This window comes from Galleria mellonella, unplaced genomic scaffold (assembly GCF_026898425.1).
Source record: "Galleria mellonella isolate WM207_F2 unplaced genomic scaffold, CSIRO_AGI_GalMel_v1 utg117, whole genome shotgun sequence".
NCBI classification, from domain to species: domain Eukaryota; kingdom Metazoa; phylum Arthropoda; class Insecta; order Lepidoptera; family Pyralidae; genus Galleria; species Galleria mellonella.
The window spans coordinates 5,744,826-5,759,690 of NW_026441980.1; the positions used below are offsets into that span (position 1 = coordinate 5,744,826).

A 14,865-nucleotide genomic window follows, 5' to 3' on the forward strand; every position below is an offset into this window, starting at 1 on the left:
GCATGGTCTCCGACCTTAGCCTATTCCACAACGAAACAAACGTACTAAAAAAAAATATAAGCACAGATTAGAGAGACAACAGGTTTAAAAGAAAATGTCGGATTGAATGCCACTATAGAAGAAAAAAAAACTGTTCTCTAATCTGTGGTCTTGTACCTATCTGCTTTTTGACATCTATTGCGTTTTACTTTATTCATAATATTTGGTATTGTGATTTGTCTTTGTAATTGGCTTCTTCCTAATCAAATGCAATATTTTAAAATGTGTTTTATTCTATATTAATCTTGATTTTGTAACTTATTAAAATTCCTTTTTGGTCATTTTGTTCTGTTATTGTAAATTATGGATAATAGAAAAGAAAAAATAAAGAATTCCCTTGTGATTGGCGAGTATCCGTGGAGTTCAGGTAAGTTAATATTTTTCTTAAGTTTTGATTAATTTAGTTAATAACTGCTCACTTCCTATCTAATTGCTGCTAAAATATAAAATATACAAATTGTAAAATGAAAACTTATATGAATTCTGTTCAATAATTATTAACAAAAATAACTGTACCACAGTTGTAACTGTGTTCACAGGTTAAAAAAATATTCTTTTCAATTTATTCTTTTTTTTTAGTCCTGTTTCAACTTATTATTTTTTTTTATATTTGTTTTGCATGCCTATATAAAGCAGAATATGGAGGAATTATTAGATATGTATTGTCAATTGCTAAACTCGTGTTCAAGCAAATAGATTATTATTAATATTTAAAACAAAATTTACATCTCCCCTCTTTAGGAGATTTATTATTTTTGAACCATAACATGATCTGAATGGAGGAATAGCCGACAGTTGAGAGTGGTAGCATTAGGGCTGCCTAAGAGTTAGCCTTGACCCTGTATTTTACATTTTCATACCTACCTTCAATGGCAGTCAGAGATTGATGGCTAATATGGACTGTTGTAAAACTTGTGGTAATAAGGATAGTAATAAATTTTCGAGTATTACCAGTCACACACATTAATGGTAGTGGAATTAAAATAATTCTAATCATATATTGATATGGATGTAGCTCTACAAAATAATGCCTAATTGAGTAAAATACATATTTTTTTTATTGCCATTTGGTATGGGTTTTTTATTTCTAGTACATTATTCACTCAGAAAAATAATGGCTGAGATGATGAGAATGGTAAAAAATTTACATTTCCAGCATGTTATGTATTATTATTGCCAGTAATATTAGTATTATCTATATATTAAAATGCGAAGCAAAAATTTTGTACCTATTTTTTATAAAAATTGCACAGATGGAGGAGTATGAAATTTGGCATATGTATAGTTTTTTTTTATGCAACCTAGAATGGCAAACAAGCTGTTGTCCTACCTGATGGAAACTGGTATAGTCATTGCCTATAGACATGAGCAATATCATGGACATGACAGAGTATACTGTTTTACCCATGACACCCCTATGCGTTGGCATTTCTGACAACTCAGGTGTTATACCTTTGTACCCTATAAATTCACTGCCATATCTCACAGACACGGACAAAGGTGCCCAAGCAATCGACTTTTGTACAAAGTCTCCCTCTGGTAAAGAATGTATTATTATGTAGAATTTATGTAGAAAGAGAGGGCAGAATACTAATTTGTTTTTTGAATTATTCATAAAAAATACATTAAATCAACAAAAAAAAACATTACACACACTACTATGTATTTGGCACACACATGTTGTTTGTTGGACAGAGGTTCCCTAGCAAACTACTTTTGTACAAAGTCTCCCTCTGGTGAATGACTGTAAGAGATCCCTTTATGTGATAAGTCTGCTGTTGTATATTAAATTATTTTAATGTATTCAGTATGAATTATGTACAATAAAGATTTTACAATACAATACATATAATGTAATTTTCATTTGAATAAAGATGTTTATAGTACCAACTATGCTTACTCTGCCAGATTTAACTTGGATCATTAGAAATTAAATAAACTTTTGCTTGTGGTTATTCTCTAGATGATGAGGAAAATGATAACGGCAGATCTCAGGGTGCAGAGATTCTACATTCTATAAACTTGATGCGGCGGCAACCTGATAGCTCGTCACCACAAGCAAGTATTGGTGATCAGCCTGGGACAAGTGGTATGATTGTACATCTTACTAAATAAATGTGATAGCTAATTTATTACTCAAGCATGGTTAAACATTAAAACAGATTTGAATTAAATTTGGTCCATGAGTAGATTATATCTTAATATATATAGGATAATTTATATAGTCACTTACATGGGTAATGCTGCTGGCTTTCTTGTTTAGTTAGTTTTTTTATGTCTTTATTCATTTTACTTTGAGTCCAAAACTTTACAATTATTTAATTACTCAGAATCTTAAAATCATATCTAATTCTTCAGGTGAGCAACCACAATCATCGTGTCCATCAGAATCCTCATTAAGACTATCCCAGTCAACAATGAGAAAATCCCAATCTGCTGAAGATAGGCATATGTTCTGGTCTCTGTTGAATAATCCAAGCAAGTACTCTATTTCTCGGTAAGATTTGTTATGAATTAATTTGAACTTATTCTGTAATCAATGGTAAATATTTGTGACTGATTAATCAAAATAGTTCCAGGTTGTTTGATGTTCGATTCCCAGTGCCGGTATCTCGGGTTACAAACGGGGCTTCCGCCAGCTCTGATGGGTCCGGTGCAATTAACAGTGGCACAAGTGGAGTTACTTCTCCAGGGCATTCTGTCAGGCCTGATCGCATTGCCGCCGGAGAGATACAACGCGTTCTTGCCTTCAAACGCTTCACAAGGAATTTGAATGCTATAAATGCCATGAGAGCGAATAACAGAATGAATTGCCCTACTATGCGGAGTAAGTATGGTAATGTTGCTCTTTATAAGTACTAAATTATACATAAAAAATAAGTAGCATAATTTGTCTATTTAAACATGCTTGTAAAAAGTTATTTATTTATACCCTTTTTTGTCCATTTCCTACAGAGTGGATTGATGGACCTCATTACATATCTAAATAAATTCTGTGTTTAGTTGAAATATTTGTTTTTAGGAACATGTCATAATTATAATAAAATATGTAGTGTATTAATTTAAGTTACCCTGAAATTGTTATAGAAAACATTATTAAATTGACCAAAATGTTATAAAGTTAATATTAAGAAAACTTAATAAAATCTTAAATAAACAGATTTATACAATAACAACAAGCAGTTACAAAAAACATTATGGTGGCAGTAGATAAAAAAATATTAGCACATACAGTTAACACCGAAGAAAATATATATCTAAAAACTAAAGTGACATATTTGAAATGGAAATTTAAAATCATGGAAAAAGACAAACAAATGCATCATTTAATTATTGTGGAGTAAAGTTGTTAGTTGCTATAATGTCGTTGTATGCCAATAACGAGTAAACAGTCAATAGTAATTAAGAAATTAGAATAATAAATTGTAAAAAAAATATTAATGTAATGTCTGAATAAAGGCGATTATTATCATAATGTATAAAAAAAATTATTATTTTTTTATGCGTAGGTGTTCCGTCAAGAAATCCAATGTTCAATGGTATTGTCAAAAGAATTTATCCGGGACAGTCGTCTACGCGTTATGGTATGTATTGTAACTTGTAATGTTATAATTGCTAACGCTGTATATGTATGGATTGAATACTCGCGGTTCATTAACAGACAACAAACTGTACGAATATATATTCAAATGCAAGGCGTCAGCGGTCGAACATATCCTATTATTGTATGTGCCAACAATTATATACACATTGACATGGTGATTCACTTGCACTACTCAGTTTGCTCTCATTTATCAGGGTATTTTCCCATTTAATACTTTGCAGGCTGGCTTTATGTAATAGAATTGGCATCAATTCAAAATCACGTTAAAAAGATCCTTTAAGAAATGCGAACTATGAATTTTTAGAACATGTTTTTGCACATAGTTGTTGTCTTCGTCTTCTGATCTATTAGGGGCTGCGATAATCACTTACCATCAGGTGAACCGCACGCTAGTTTACCACCCTTTTATATATAAAAGTTGACAGCTCTGCTTGGATATTGGGGAGAGCACTAAATATTTTATGGGTGCGTACGTGGCCTAAATGCCTACATATTATCTATTTTATACATATCGATATATGTATAAACTTTACACAATTTATGTAACTGTGTGCAATGCACACGGTTATCATATTTATCATTATTTACGTTTATATGAGATTTGGCAATAACAAACAATAATCATTTATTTCTATATATTATCTATTCGTAGAATCAAGTGGCAGCAACAATGAAGAGTTGCAAGCATCTACACATTTAAACAGACAAGTAATAGGCGCAGTAGATGGAAATTTACAAGGAGGAGGCGAGTTGTCCACCGATAGACGTGGTAGAACGCGTGGTAATGGTAAGAATTACTATAATTAGAAGTGATTGTGATCTATTTTAATATTATATGTGGCCGGAAATAATTTTAATTTAACATATAAGCTATTTTTATCCTAATTCTATCAAACGAACCCTTAATGTAACACCTAGTAAATTAATAATGAGTATGAATTACATTTTAGTGCGAGTCTGTTCCAGCTGTAATCATTATTAATCAATTTATAAAAGCTCCGCTTTTATTTTAGGCTTCCTTCACATTTCACATATATTAAATTGCAAATTGTAAATAGGTTCGCTGCAGAACACTCATACAAATGTTTATTGTAAATATTACCTTACACATATTAATATGTTAATAATTTTATTATAGATGAATTCCCATTGAACTTTTGTGGAAGACACCAAACATCTGAAAATGGGACAGATCTTTCTCATAGACCGGAAATCGAAGGTAAAAATTTTAATAAAAAGCTTTATTAATAGATGATAGATGTAAAGAAAAGTATGAGGTATTTCCCTCTTATTGATTGAATTAATATGTCAGTTTCCCTACTAGACAGAGTTCATGGAACGATATCTACGTACTTATATATAATTCGTGAAAATTACTTTAATAGATCCAAGTAAAATTTGATCCCTTAATTTGATATTCGGACAGCTGTGTATATTACTAAGCTTATAGCTTCTTTGCATTTACCTCACTTCTGTTTCACAAAATAGGCCGCTGAGTATGTAAGCTAATATTTTTCTATACTGAAATATACTGTCATGGTTGATTGAGAGAGTGGTATTTAGTGTTAAGTCTACTTTAAATGGTCAATTAATGTTTTATCTTAATTGGTAGTTACGATAATGATAATGATTAAAATGAAAGCAGACGTCTTTTAGTGGTTTCACTAGAATTAAACGACAAATAAAACATTTTTTATTAGATGGTGAAATGCCTTCTACAAGCGGAACGCAATCAGCGGTCGAAGATGAAGGCGTTACCGGCAGGCCAGATTTACAGAATATGGACGGTAATATTATTTATTATAATTTATTATTATATATATATATATATATATATATATTTGAAATATTGCTTTTCTTGCATTGATTTACTTTATTCCTATATGGATACTTATATACGGATATACTTTATCCTAGTCACATATGGAGACAGTTTTAAAAGATTGTCTCAAACGTCTTTTTATGAAGCCCCTAAGGTAATCCTTTCTTTTCGTTACTAAGAAGTACAGCACGCATTTTATATTGTTAATCTATTACTACTTTTATTACTCGCCATTGTTCGTGGTCGTGTAGTAATGTCGAAGCATATAAATCTTCGTCGAGAAACAAGCTATCATATATAAGAAGAGTTTTTTTTTTTAAATCTGACTGGTAGTTCCAGAGATTACCGTGTTCCAACAAATAAACTCTTCCGTCTTATCATATTAGTATATAAAGACTACCTATAGATATAACAGATTTATGATTTATATACAGAAAGCAATACTGAGTGGTAAATAATGTAAATATTGTAAATACACTCCACCTCACACACGCGTACGCAATTACGATACTCAATAGCAAGTAAAGGTGTCACGTGTTGTTGTGCTGAGAGAAATATCATTTAAACGCAAGTAGAATTACGAGTACTGTAACACATATTTAGAATAGTGTTTGATTGTTATGTGATAGGAATATTCTTACCATAAGAAGGCGCAAATTATATATTGGAAAGTATCTATAACATATATATTTACAAACAAGTCTGTAAGCAAGTGTATTTAGGTAATAGATACCTGACGACGATTTTCCAGGTATACGGTAAAACTAAACAATAGTTTTTTTATTGGTTGACAATGGAGTGCTAACCCCGTCTGCGCTAACGGTACACGCTGACTCGGCACCAGTGAATGATAATAGGTGAGATGAAAAGGCAGGTCAGTTAGCTCATCGTGATGAATACATCTGGAATTCAGCACGATGGTTTGCAAAGAGGACCACTTGACGAGATGTATATCTTCACGTTATCTCCCAAACAATAATAGTTTATGTTGTATCTGTGTTATATATAATAATTAGGTAATAAATAAAATTACTGTCTTAGTGGATTTGACCCTGGACGTGACGGACGACAGCGGCTGCGGCCCCGTGTTGGAGGAAGTGGTGAAGCTTGAGGAGGCCGAGGAGGAGGCGGCGCCCGACGGACAGGGCGGCGGCGCCGGCGCCGACAGCTCGGCCGCCGCGCACCACGAGGCTCAAGGACCGGTACATTTACATTATTGTTTTATAGATCACCAATAATAATATATTATTGGTGATCCACAATAACCAGAAAAAAAAATACAGTCTTACTTTTTTTATAGAACTGAAAATAGAAAACAAGCTGACAACTAGCCTGCTTAAAAATCGTAAATGTTGCCTAAGATATTAACAGTACTTTTGCCATCGTAGGATGCACAGTGATACCTGTTATATCCCCAACACTTTGCATTTAGGATTAATGTGTTCTTGTAATCTTTCTTTTGTGCACTGACTGTTTTGGTTACAAATATACTCCAAAAATGTATCATTAATTTATAACTATAAAACATTATTTTAAAATAAATCGGGTTGTAGAAGTTCATAGAAGACATAACTATCATCCTTATGATAGCCAAAAAATGTCACGTCTATTTCATTTTGACAGGCATCCAGTAATCCAGAGGATTCAGCTGGAGCATCACAACAACAGCCTCGCGGCGTCAAACGGAAACGCGAAGGTATTTATTTTTTTGTAAATTGTCTTGACAAAATTCTTTATAGAGATCTTTGAATAATCGGAAATATGTATAAAACTTTCTTAATTTCCTCGCTTACGGCTGAGATAAGTTAAGAGCGATAGTCCTGAGTTTGTATATTAAAAAAAAAAGTACTTTGTTGAAGTCCTGGAGCCACTATGCCATCGCTCTATTAAAATATTTTTAATTAATCTTTTCAATGTATCTTTTCAATAGGATTTCAAGAAAGCGAACCACTTACAGTCAGCGAATTTAATCAAGTGAGTATGGAAATAATTTTATTGTATTTAATTTATAATATAAAACAAAATTTGCATCTATATTATGCTGCAACTGTAAATCATGAAGTTGAAGCAAATCGTTTTAATTAAGAGCAAATTAGCATTAAAGTTACATTTTATTCTTCTTTCATCACTATACATAGAAAAAGAAGCCAAATTTATTATTGTGACAAATAGTAAATATGTCCTTACGGATAACTCACTAGCAGCTTTATACGAACAATAAAGATTTTATTCTTAGCAATTGCCTAAATTATATATGGAATTCTTAAATAATACGAATAAAAAAAATGGAAATACGCCGTCAAATTAAGAAATGTTGTGCAAAAATCTCATGCTTCTAGAGTCACTGGTTTAGGCTGTGTTGTAAGAGGAACCCGAGATTGGCAGTTGGTTGTTGTGGTATAGAATTAGTTGTTTAGTATCTATAATACTAGACCCTATTTTTGTCTATGGTAAAAGTTGCATTTAATTTGCGGCTAAATAACGCTATGTAAAACTATTTCATTAATATTATAAATGTGAAAGTTTATAGATGTTTTTTACTCAGTCATGTTGTAAAGATTGAACGGATTTGAATTAAAGATTCTACATGGATAGATTATATCTCAACTTAACATATATTTGTGTACGTGGGCAAAGCCGCGGAAAATAGTTAAGCTAGCTCTTTTCTACTAACTTTATACATTTTATCGGCGAGTAGAGACTGCTGCGTCTTCTGGAGTGTCCGGTGTGTATGGACTGGATGGAGGCGCCGATCGCGCAGTGTCGCCGCGGCCACCTCATCTGCAGCCGCTGCCGCGAGCGGCTCAGCTTCTGTCCCGTCTGCAGGACCACTTTCTCCTCAGTACGGAATAGGGCTATGGAAGGGGTGAGCTTTTATTTTTACTCGCAATACGACGGCTTTCTAATGGGCTCTTTTTTAAGTATTTTCTAAAATATTAAATTTTATGGTATCGCTGTTCTAAGAATTTATACGTTTGGCGATTATGAGGAAATTTAAAAAATATATTTATCTTTTTAAGAGTCATTAAGGCTGAAACTTCATACTAAAACTTACTAAAGTGTGGTAATGTCAGTGCTATCTTGTCTCAATTTTCAATATGTTTGATTGATTAATGATACTTAAAATGTGTTCTGGTAACGAAATGATTAGACAAAATTATTAAAAAAATTTATATTAGTTTCGAATTTGTACATGGCCAGACTCGTTTGTAAATACTTTGAAAGATGTATATATGTTTCAGTCAAAAGTATTTTTGACTGTATGCATTAGTCAATAATATTTTTGACTAAAATAACAATAATAACCAATAATATTCAGTCAAAAGTGACTAATCTGTTTAGTCAAAATTATTTTTGACTGATTTTGCTAGTCAATAGTACTTTTGACTGGTTAAGAGTTTTGACTGCAACATCACTACATGGTTAATCTGCTATGCTTATCTTTAAAACTACGCAACGGATTTTGAAGCGGTTTTTTATAATAGATAGAGTGGTTCAAGAGGAAGGTTTATATTTAGAATACATGTAAATACAGTAGAGAAACAGTGATAATTTTAGAGTGTAACGTGATGTAATGTAATGTGCACCCGTGCGAAGTATATAATGTAATGGCGGCGGCGCAGGTGGCGGACCTGCTGCGCTACCCGTGCCGGCACGGCTGCGGGCGCGAGGTGCGCATCCGGCGGCGCGCGCGCCACGAGGCCAGCTGCGCCGCGCGCAAGTACGCCTGCCCCGCCTCGCTGTGCGCCGCGCGCGCGCCGCTGCCGCACGCAGACCTCGCGCACCACTTCCAGGTACCACGGCCGCCTCGCCCCTAGCCCCGGGGGAGGCGTACACCTACTGCCGGACTCCTACCGGCTAAAACCACCACGGCATCCCTCGCCGCGCCAGTGTTGGGGACCCGGGTTCCCTATACGCCTACCCCTATCGGGAGGGGGGGGAAGGGATTGTTAGTAATAGAGACTGAGAATTCTATTGCTAGCAATATACCCAACCAGGTCGACCCCCACGCGATTCTCCCTGGAAACTATCCTGGTCAATTCCTGATGAATTTATCATGATGGGCTAACTGGCCTGTTTTCATTCTCATCTATCACCCTTTACTGGTGTCCCGCCAGCGTATCCCGTTAGCGCAGGCGGGGTTACCATACCATTTTCACCTATAAACCCCTATTGGGAGGGGGAAAGAGATTGATAGTAATGGGATCCAACTAACCCATTGCTAGCAATATAGCCCTATCAGCCATATAGCCCTATCAGGTCGACCTCCACGTGGTTTCCCCTGGAAACCATCGTGATCAATTCTAATAGAGTTCGTCACGATGGACTAACTGACCTACTTCATCCTCACCTATCATCCTTCACTGGTGCCCCACCGGTGTATACCGATAGTGCGGGTGTGGTTATCATTCCATCATCACCCATTAAAAAAACGTAGGCCTATATTGGGTTATTTTGCCAGTGGTCGCCACGCTTGCCAGGCGGGTTAGTGACTGCAGTTAGGCTTTGGTAATGTATAAAGAGGAATGCGGCCTCAACCATTAAGCTCCCTAAGAATCATCTTAACAGTACCCACGGGAAAGGAAGGGGTGGCTCAGTCTATGCCGGGACCATACTTCCCTGTATTCTTCTCACTATATACACGACTTTCATTCGAATTATAGCATAGAAACCATCAATTCGTGCTCAACGAACATTTCTGACGCGTTACAAAAGCGGGGAAGTCGCGACATCATAATGAAAACGTTATTGTACAGGACACGCAGAGCATCCAGCGATTTCGTACTATACTCAAACCATAAATGATAAAGAAATGTTAATCCCTTTTGTATTACTGGCTTACACTGGCGGGATGTCATTGAAGGATTAGAGGCGAGGATGAAAGCAAGTCATTTAGTCCAGCGTGTCGAATTCAAGAATTAACCACTATGGTTTCCGGATGGAACCAAGTGGTATTCAACCAGACAAGGTATTCACTACCAATGTGGCTTCAACTTCCATATACACATTGTATTTATTGTTCTGTATTCAGAATATTTCAATTAGCGTATTTAAGAGTATTTTTCGGAGGGGGCGGGTGAATTCAATGAATGAATGAATTTTATTGCTAAAAATTAGGTACAAAAAGGTAATATGGTAATATTACAAAAGTTTTAACAAAATAATTCTTTATAATAGAATTAATTCTAAAGCCATATTTATATAATTCAGAAATATTGGTTATATTATTATAATTTTTATTATTCTGGTCCTGGACTGGTCCCTTAAAAAGGCACATATGTGCTCTTAGATCTGCCTTTGCACATAAATACTGAAAGCTCTACTCCTTATTCTGGCCTTGTCTCCCCCTCTAGTTACGCCTATGGATATTTCAATTATAAATAAATAATTCAATAATTGATATGTTCATACTCAGAACAAACATCGCGACATGCTGAAGATCGGCAGAAAGCACGAGTTTTCGATGAAGGTGAACCTGGAACACCACGATAGCTGGCTGATCATGGCGCTGCATGAGTACTTCCACCTGCGCGTCGACGTGGACGTGCGTTCGTGGGGCGTCATCATCTACGTCGCCTATATCGGGCCGCAGTGTAAAGCGAAAAACTTTACATACGAAGTACGTTCATAAGAATTTAAGACTAGTGTGCCGCATTAAGCTAATTTCCATCGCGAATCTTTCATGGGCTTACATTGAAAATCTAAGGATACCGTTACATTGTTTAGTCATAAAGATTCTGCAATGCCAGAAATTCTGAACACTTTATTTATTTAAATACTCAAACCGCATGCTAAATATGATTCGTTATGTAACAAAACATACAATGCGGGTATTGCCCACCAAATGCCGACAAAAGATCCGTACGCGATAACGTTAAAAATGCCGAGTGTTGCCTGTTCATCGTTGTCCGTTGACAAAATAAAAGGAAAATCTTTCGCTAGTTCTTGGTGAAAGATCAACCACAAATAATAGCCAAATTTAATCGTGTAAGGCCATCTGTATTAAGGTGTACGAATTTTAGTATTTTGTTTGAAATCTTATGAAACATTTTAATTAATCCATACGCATTCTTAACTTCATTAGAATAAAATAGAATAAATTTATTGTGAGCTGTATATTACAATTTTTCGTAAGATGTTATTAACGTTTTAAAGGAAAACAGCCTACCCATACATCGGGCATACAATACGATTAATTTATAACATTATAACAATACATTTGATAACTAACTACCTACTTATTGATAGATAAAGCAAAACTCAGGGATTCCTTGTATAGATAAGAAGGAGTAGGTATGAATATTGGTATAAAAGTTTCTGATAACCTATTGTGTGTATGGCCATTTTTAAATTGATTGATTGAGTGCCATTAGTAAAATGTGTTTATTATTTTCCTTTCAGATTACCATCAACGGTCAATATAACTCACGAAAGCTTGTATACGCAAGGGTGACGCACAGCGATCTAGAGAGTTCCACACTAAATGTGAGCCGCCAGGACTGCTTCCATCTCACTTTGGATCAAGCGCTGAACTTCCTCAGGTTCAAAAGTCGACATCGCGAACAAGATAGATACTTAGATTTCAACGTGGAAATCACTAAGTGCGGGAGTACAGATAGCGGAGGCGATGGGACCGATGGTTCCGAGTGATTCGCGACAAACAAATTCTATGTTCTTACGTACTAAATAAACCTATGTTTTGTTTAAAAGTGCACACTCAACCTATGGTTACAGTCATGTGTTAGAGTTAGACAGGGTTATAAATTGCACGTATCTCGCTAGTGATGTGGTTATCAATGCTGGTATCATTGTCGATGTGACATTAACTCAATGCCGGAGACAAACATAGTACAATATTCAACTACGGCTCATACAGAAATTTATTTATAAAAATATTTTTAGCATTTAAATGTCTAAATTGTGATACTTTATTTTTGTATATTATACTGTTAAGTTTTAATTAAATAAGGGTGATTGCTGTTACACTTATTATTAAGCTCTCTCTCTATTAATTATGCATCAGATAACAGCAAAATAATATAGATCTCGTATTGGTAAATAAGATACTAATTGATATATATTCTGTAGTTAAATTTACTGTTAAGAGCGTTCATAACGATATATGGCGGCGCCGCATTTATTTGTTAATTTTTAAAAAATAATTGTTCAATTCTTTTTGAAAATTAACAAGAAATCACGACGTTATACTTCGGTAAGCATAAATTATGAACACTTAAAATTGGAAGTGTTAGACATCTATTAGTCAATCAATCAGTGCTATGTCATGAACAGCATTGCCATTTGTATATTGAAAATATCCAGAAAATTCTAATAGTAAAGTAAAGTACACTGAAAATACAAATTTTTTAAACAAAACTTCTTTCTAAATAAACAGGTTATCACCATTGTAGGAATGTATTCATTCACAAAAACCTGGCAACGCTCTTCATGAGTAATGACATTGATGGTCCAATGTTTGCCTTAGGGATTCCACATACACATTAAAAGAGAGTGCTAGTCTCTGATATAATTGTGTTCAATATGAATGCAATTAATACAAAGTTAAGGTAATATTTGGCATTAGCTTGTAGCGTTTTTCTTTCTACTTTCAAGTAGGGATTAAACAAAATTGGCGTTATACTCGCTACGCGCGAAATAAACCCACCGGCATATTTTGAATTAATGACTGTACTCAATATATTGTAAAGTTATTAATATATAGCTTTTTTAATAGTATCTCAAATCTATTTTTTTTTTAAAGATCTACTCTGTAATTATTTCTTGTCGTTATTTGTTGAGATAATGAACATTAAGCATTTATGTTCATTATGTTTATGTTTGAAGTTACAATAGATGCAGCTGTTTGCATGTGATTTTTTAATTATTATTTATGTCTATATCTCCAAATTAGGTATCTTATGGGGTAAAGAACTAACTGCCAATTATAATGTTCTTGATCTTATTTGTAGAATATATTTATGTAAGTTTTGATATAGGGTACTTAAATTATAACGGGCTTAGAAGAAAGCAGTGGTTCAATTGTTCGGAGCGCCATCTCTATTAGAGCGCGGGTGGTATTATCAAATTCACTGCCTATTAACATCATTGTATGTTGAAGTAGACATAGAAAAATTCTACATACCTTTTTTTCTTTGTTTGAATAAGGTGATTACATATATTTTTACAATAACAAATAAATAAATTGTCAAGCGCCTTATTTAAAGATAAATAATTCTTGGTCTACAGAGGGCGCTGCATGTTGTTATAGTTTATTTTTAATAAGATATAAGTATTTGAATGTAAGTTATGTATGAATAACGATTTGCAATCGCAAATCTGATAGCAATATGGTGATAAATATACATTGAGACATGTATTTATTTTTCTTTTCAATACCATATTTTTCCATTTTTCTATGCTACATTATCTACACTAATATTATAAAGAGGAATGATTTGTATTTTTGTGTGTATGTTTGTAATGAATAAACTCAAAAATTACTTTGCCGATTTCAAAAATTCTTTCACCATTAGAAAGCTACATTCACCCTGAATAACATAGGCTATATTTATTGCTAGAAAAGATTAGGGATCCATACTAAAACTTTAGTAACGTAACTCAAGGAGTAAAAAAATGCTATAAAATATCTTTCGTCGCGTGCGCTGCGGAAACTATTAGTGATAGTTTCCGCATCATATTCATTCATCATACTATATGTCCAACTATTAACATTATATCACAATAATCACTTTTTAAAATGTTGTAAAAATGTCTACCCGTGCGAAGCCGGGACGGGCCGCTAGTTTGTTATATATTGCGACAATGTTTTATGACTTTAGGTATCAACATTTCAGTATGAATGCGCATAGAATCGTGTATAAGTTATATTCTTTGTAATTCCTTTATTTTTTTTTGTCAGAGAAAATTATATTAAATATTAAGTTTAAAATAAAACTCATTATAAACTTGATTAATATTTTTTTTATTCTCCATCAATCTATCAATTAATGGTATATACAGTGAGATGGGATGAGATTATATTTCATATACACAAAAAAAGTCGAGAAATCATTATAGAAATAAAAAATATTGTGTTAATATTTCATTGGGTGTAAAGAACGCAGTATTCTATTTAGGACAATTTAGAATAACTTTCTTAAACGTCAACTTTCTCAGATTAGGTTTAAAATAAGCATATAAAACATATTATTAACACACTGTGGTCAACTCAGCTCAAAAGGTGGATAATTCCCTATAACAGGAAGCATTCAAATGTTCTTTTTTCGACAAACAGCGCCATTTGCCATCATATCGCGAAATACAATAAATTCATAATAATAATTTTAATTCATATATATTTTTCTGCTATACAAAGGAAATAGTGCCTCAGGTCGTATTG

The 14,865-nt window shown here is 33.9% G+C and overlaps 1 protein-coding gene across 3 annotated transcripts; it reads left to right on the forward strand.

Moving 5' to 3' along the window:
* The first annotated feature begins 160 nt into the window (after nucleotides 1–160).
* Nucleotides 161–14,436, forward strand: LOC113511680 (uncharacterized). 3 transcript variants are annotated; one of them, XM_052897729.1, is made up of 15 exons: nucleotides 161–406; nucleotides 2,003–2,128; nucleotides 2,398–2,536; nucleotides 2,619–2,875; nucleotides 3,549–3,623; nucleotides 4,296–4,430; nucleotides 4,782–4,862; nucleotides 5,344–5,430; nucleotides 6,507–6,667; nucleotides 7,089–7,161; nucleotides 7,396–7,439; nucleotides 8,164–8,331; nucleotides 9,089–9,259; nucleotides 10,882–11,085; nucleotides 11,868–14,436. In XM_052897729.1, exons 1-15 carry the CDS (start codon nucleotides 343–345, stop codon nucleotides 12,114–12,116), a joined length of 2,034 nt encoding a protein of 677 aa, XP_052753689.1. In that variant the 5' UTR covers nucleotides 161–342; the 3' UTR covers nucleotides 12,117–14,436. The 3 variants fall into 3 exon arrangements, with proteins under 3 accessions (XP_052753689.1, XP_052753686.1, XP_052753695.1); XM_052897726.1 differs by having other exon boundaries at nucleotides 162–406; nucleotides 2,613–2,875; XM_052897735.1 differs by having other exon boundaries at nucleotides 163–406; nucleotides 2,613–2,866.
* Nucleotides 14,437–14,865: the final 429 nt, after the last annotated feature.

What these genes read in the sequence shown, in the direction of transcription:
- LOC113511680 (XM_052897726.1), top strand. Translation starts at nt 343, where the DNA reads ATGGATAATAGAAAAGAAAAAATAAAGAATTCCCTTGTGATTGGCGAG. An exon ending in ACAGTCGTCTACGCGTTATG is followed by an intron (nt 3,624 to 4,295) that starts GTATGTATTGTA and finishes ATCTATTCGTAG; the next exon opens with AATCAAGTGGCAGCAACAAT. An exon ending in TCATAGACCGGAAATCGAAG is followed by an intron (nt 4,863 to 5,343) that starts GTAAAAATTTTA and finishes ATTTTTTATTAG; the next exon opens with ATGGTGAAATGCCTTCTACA.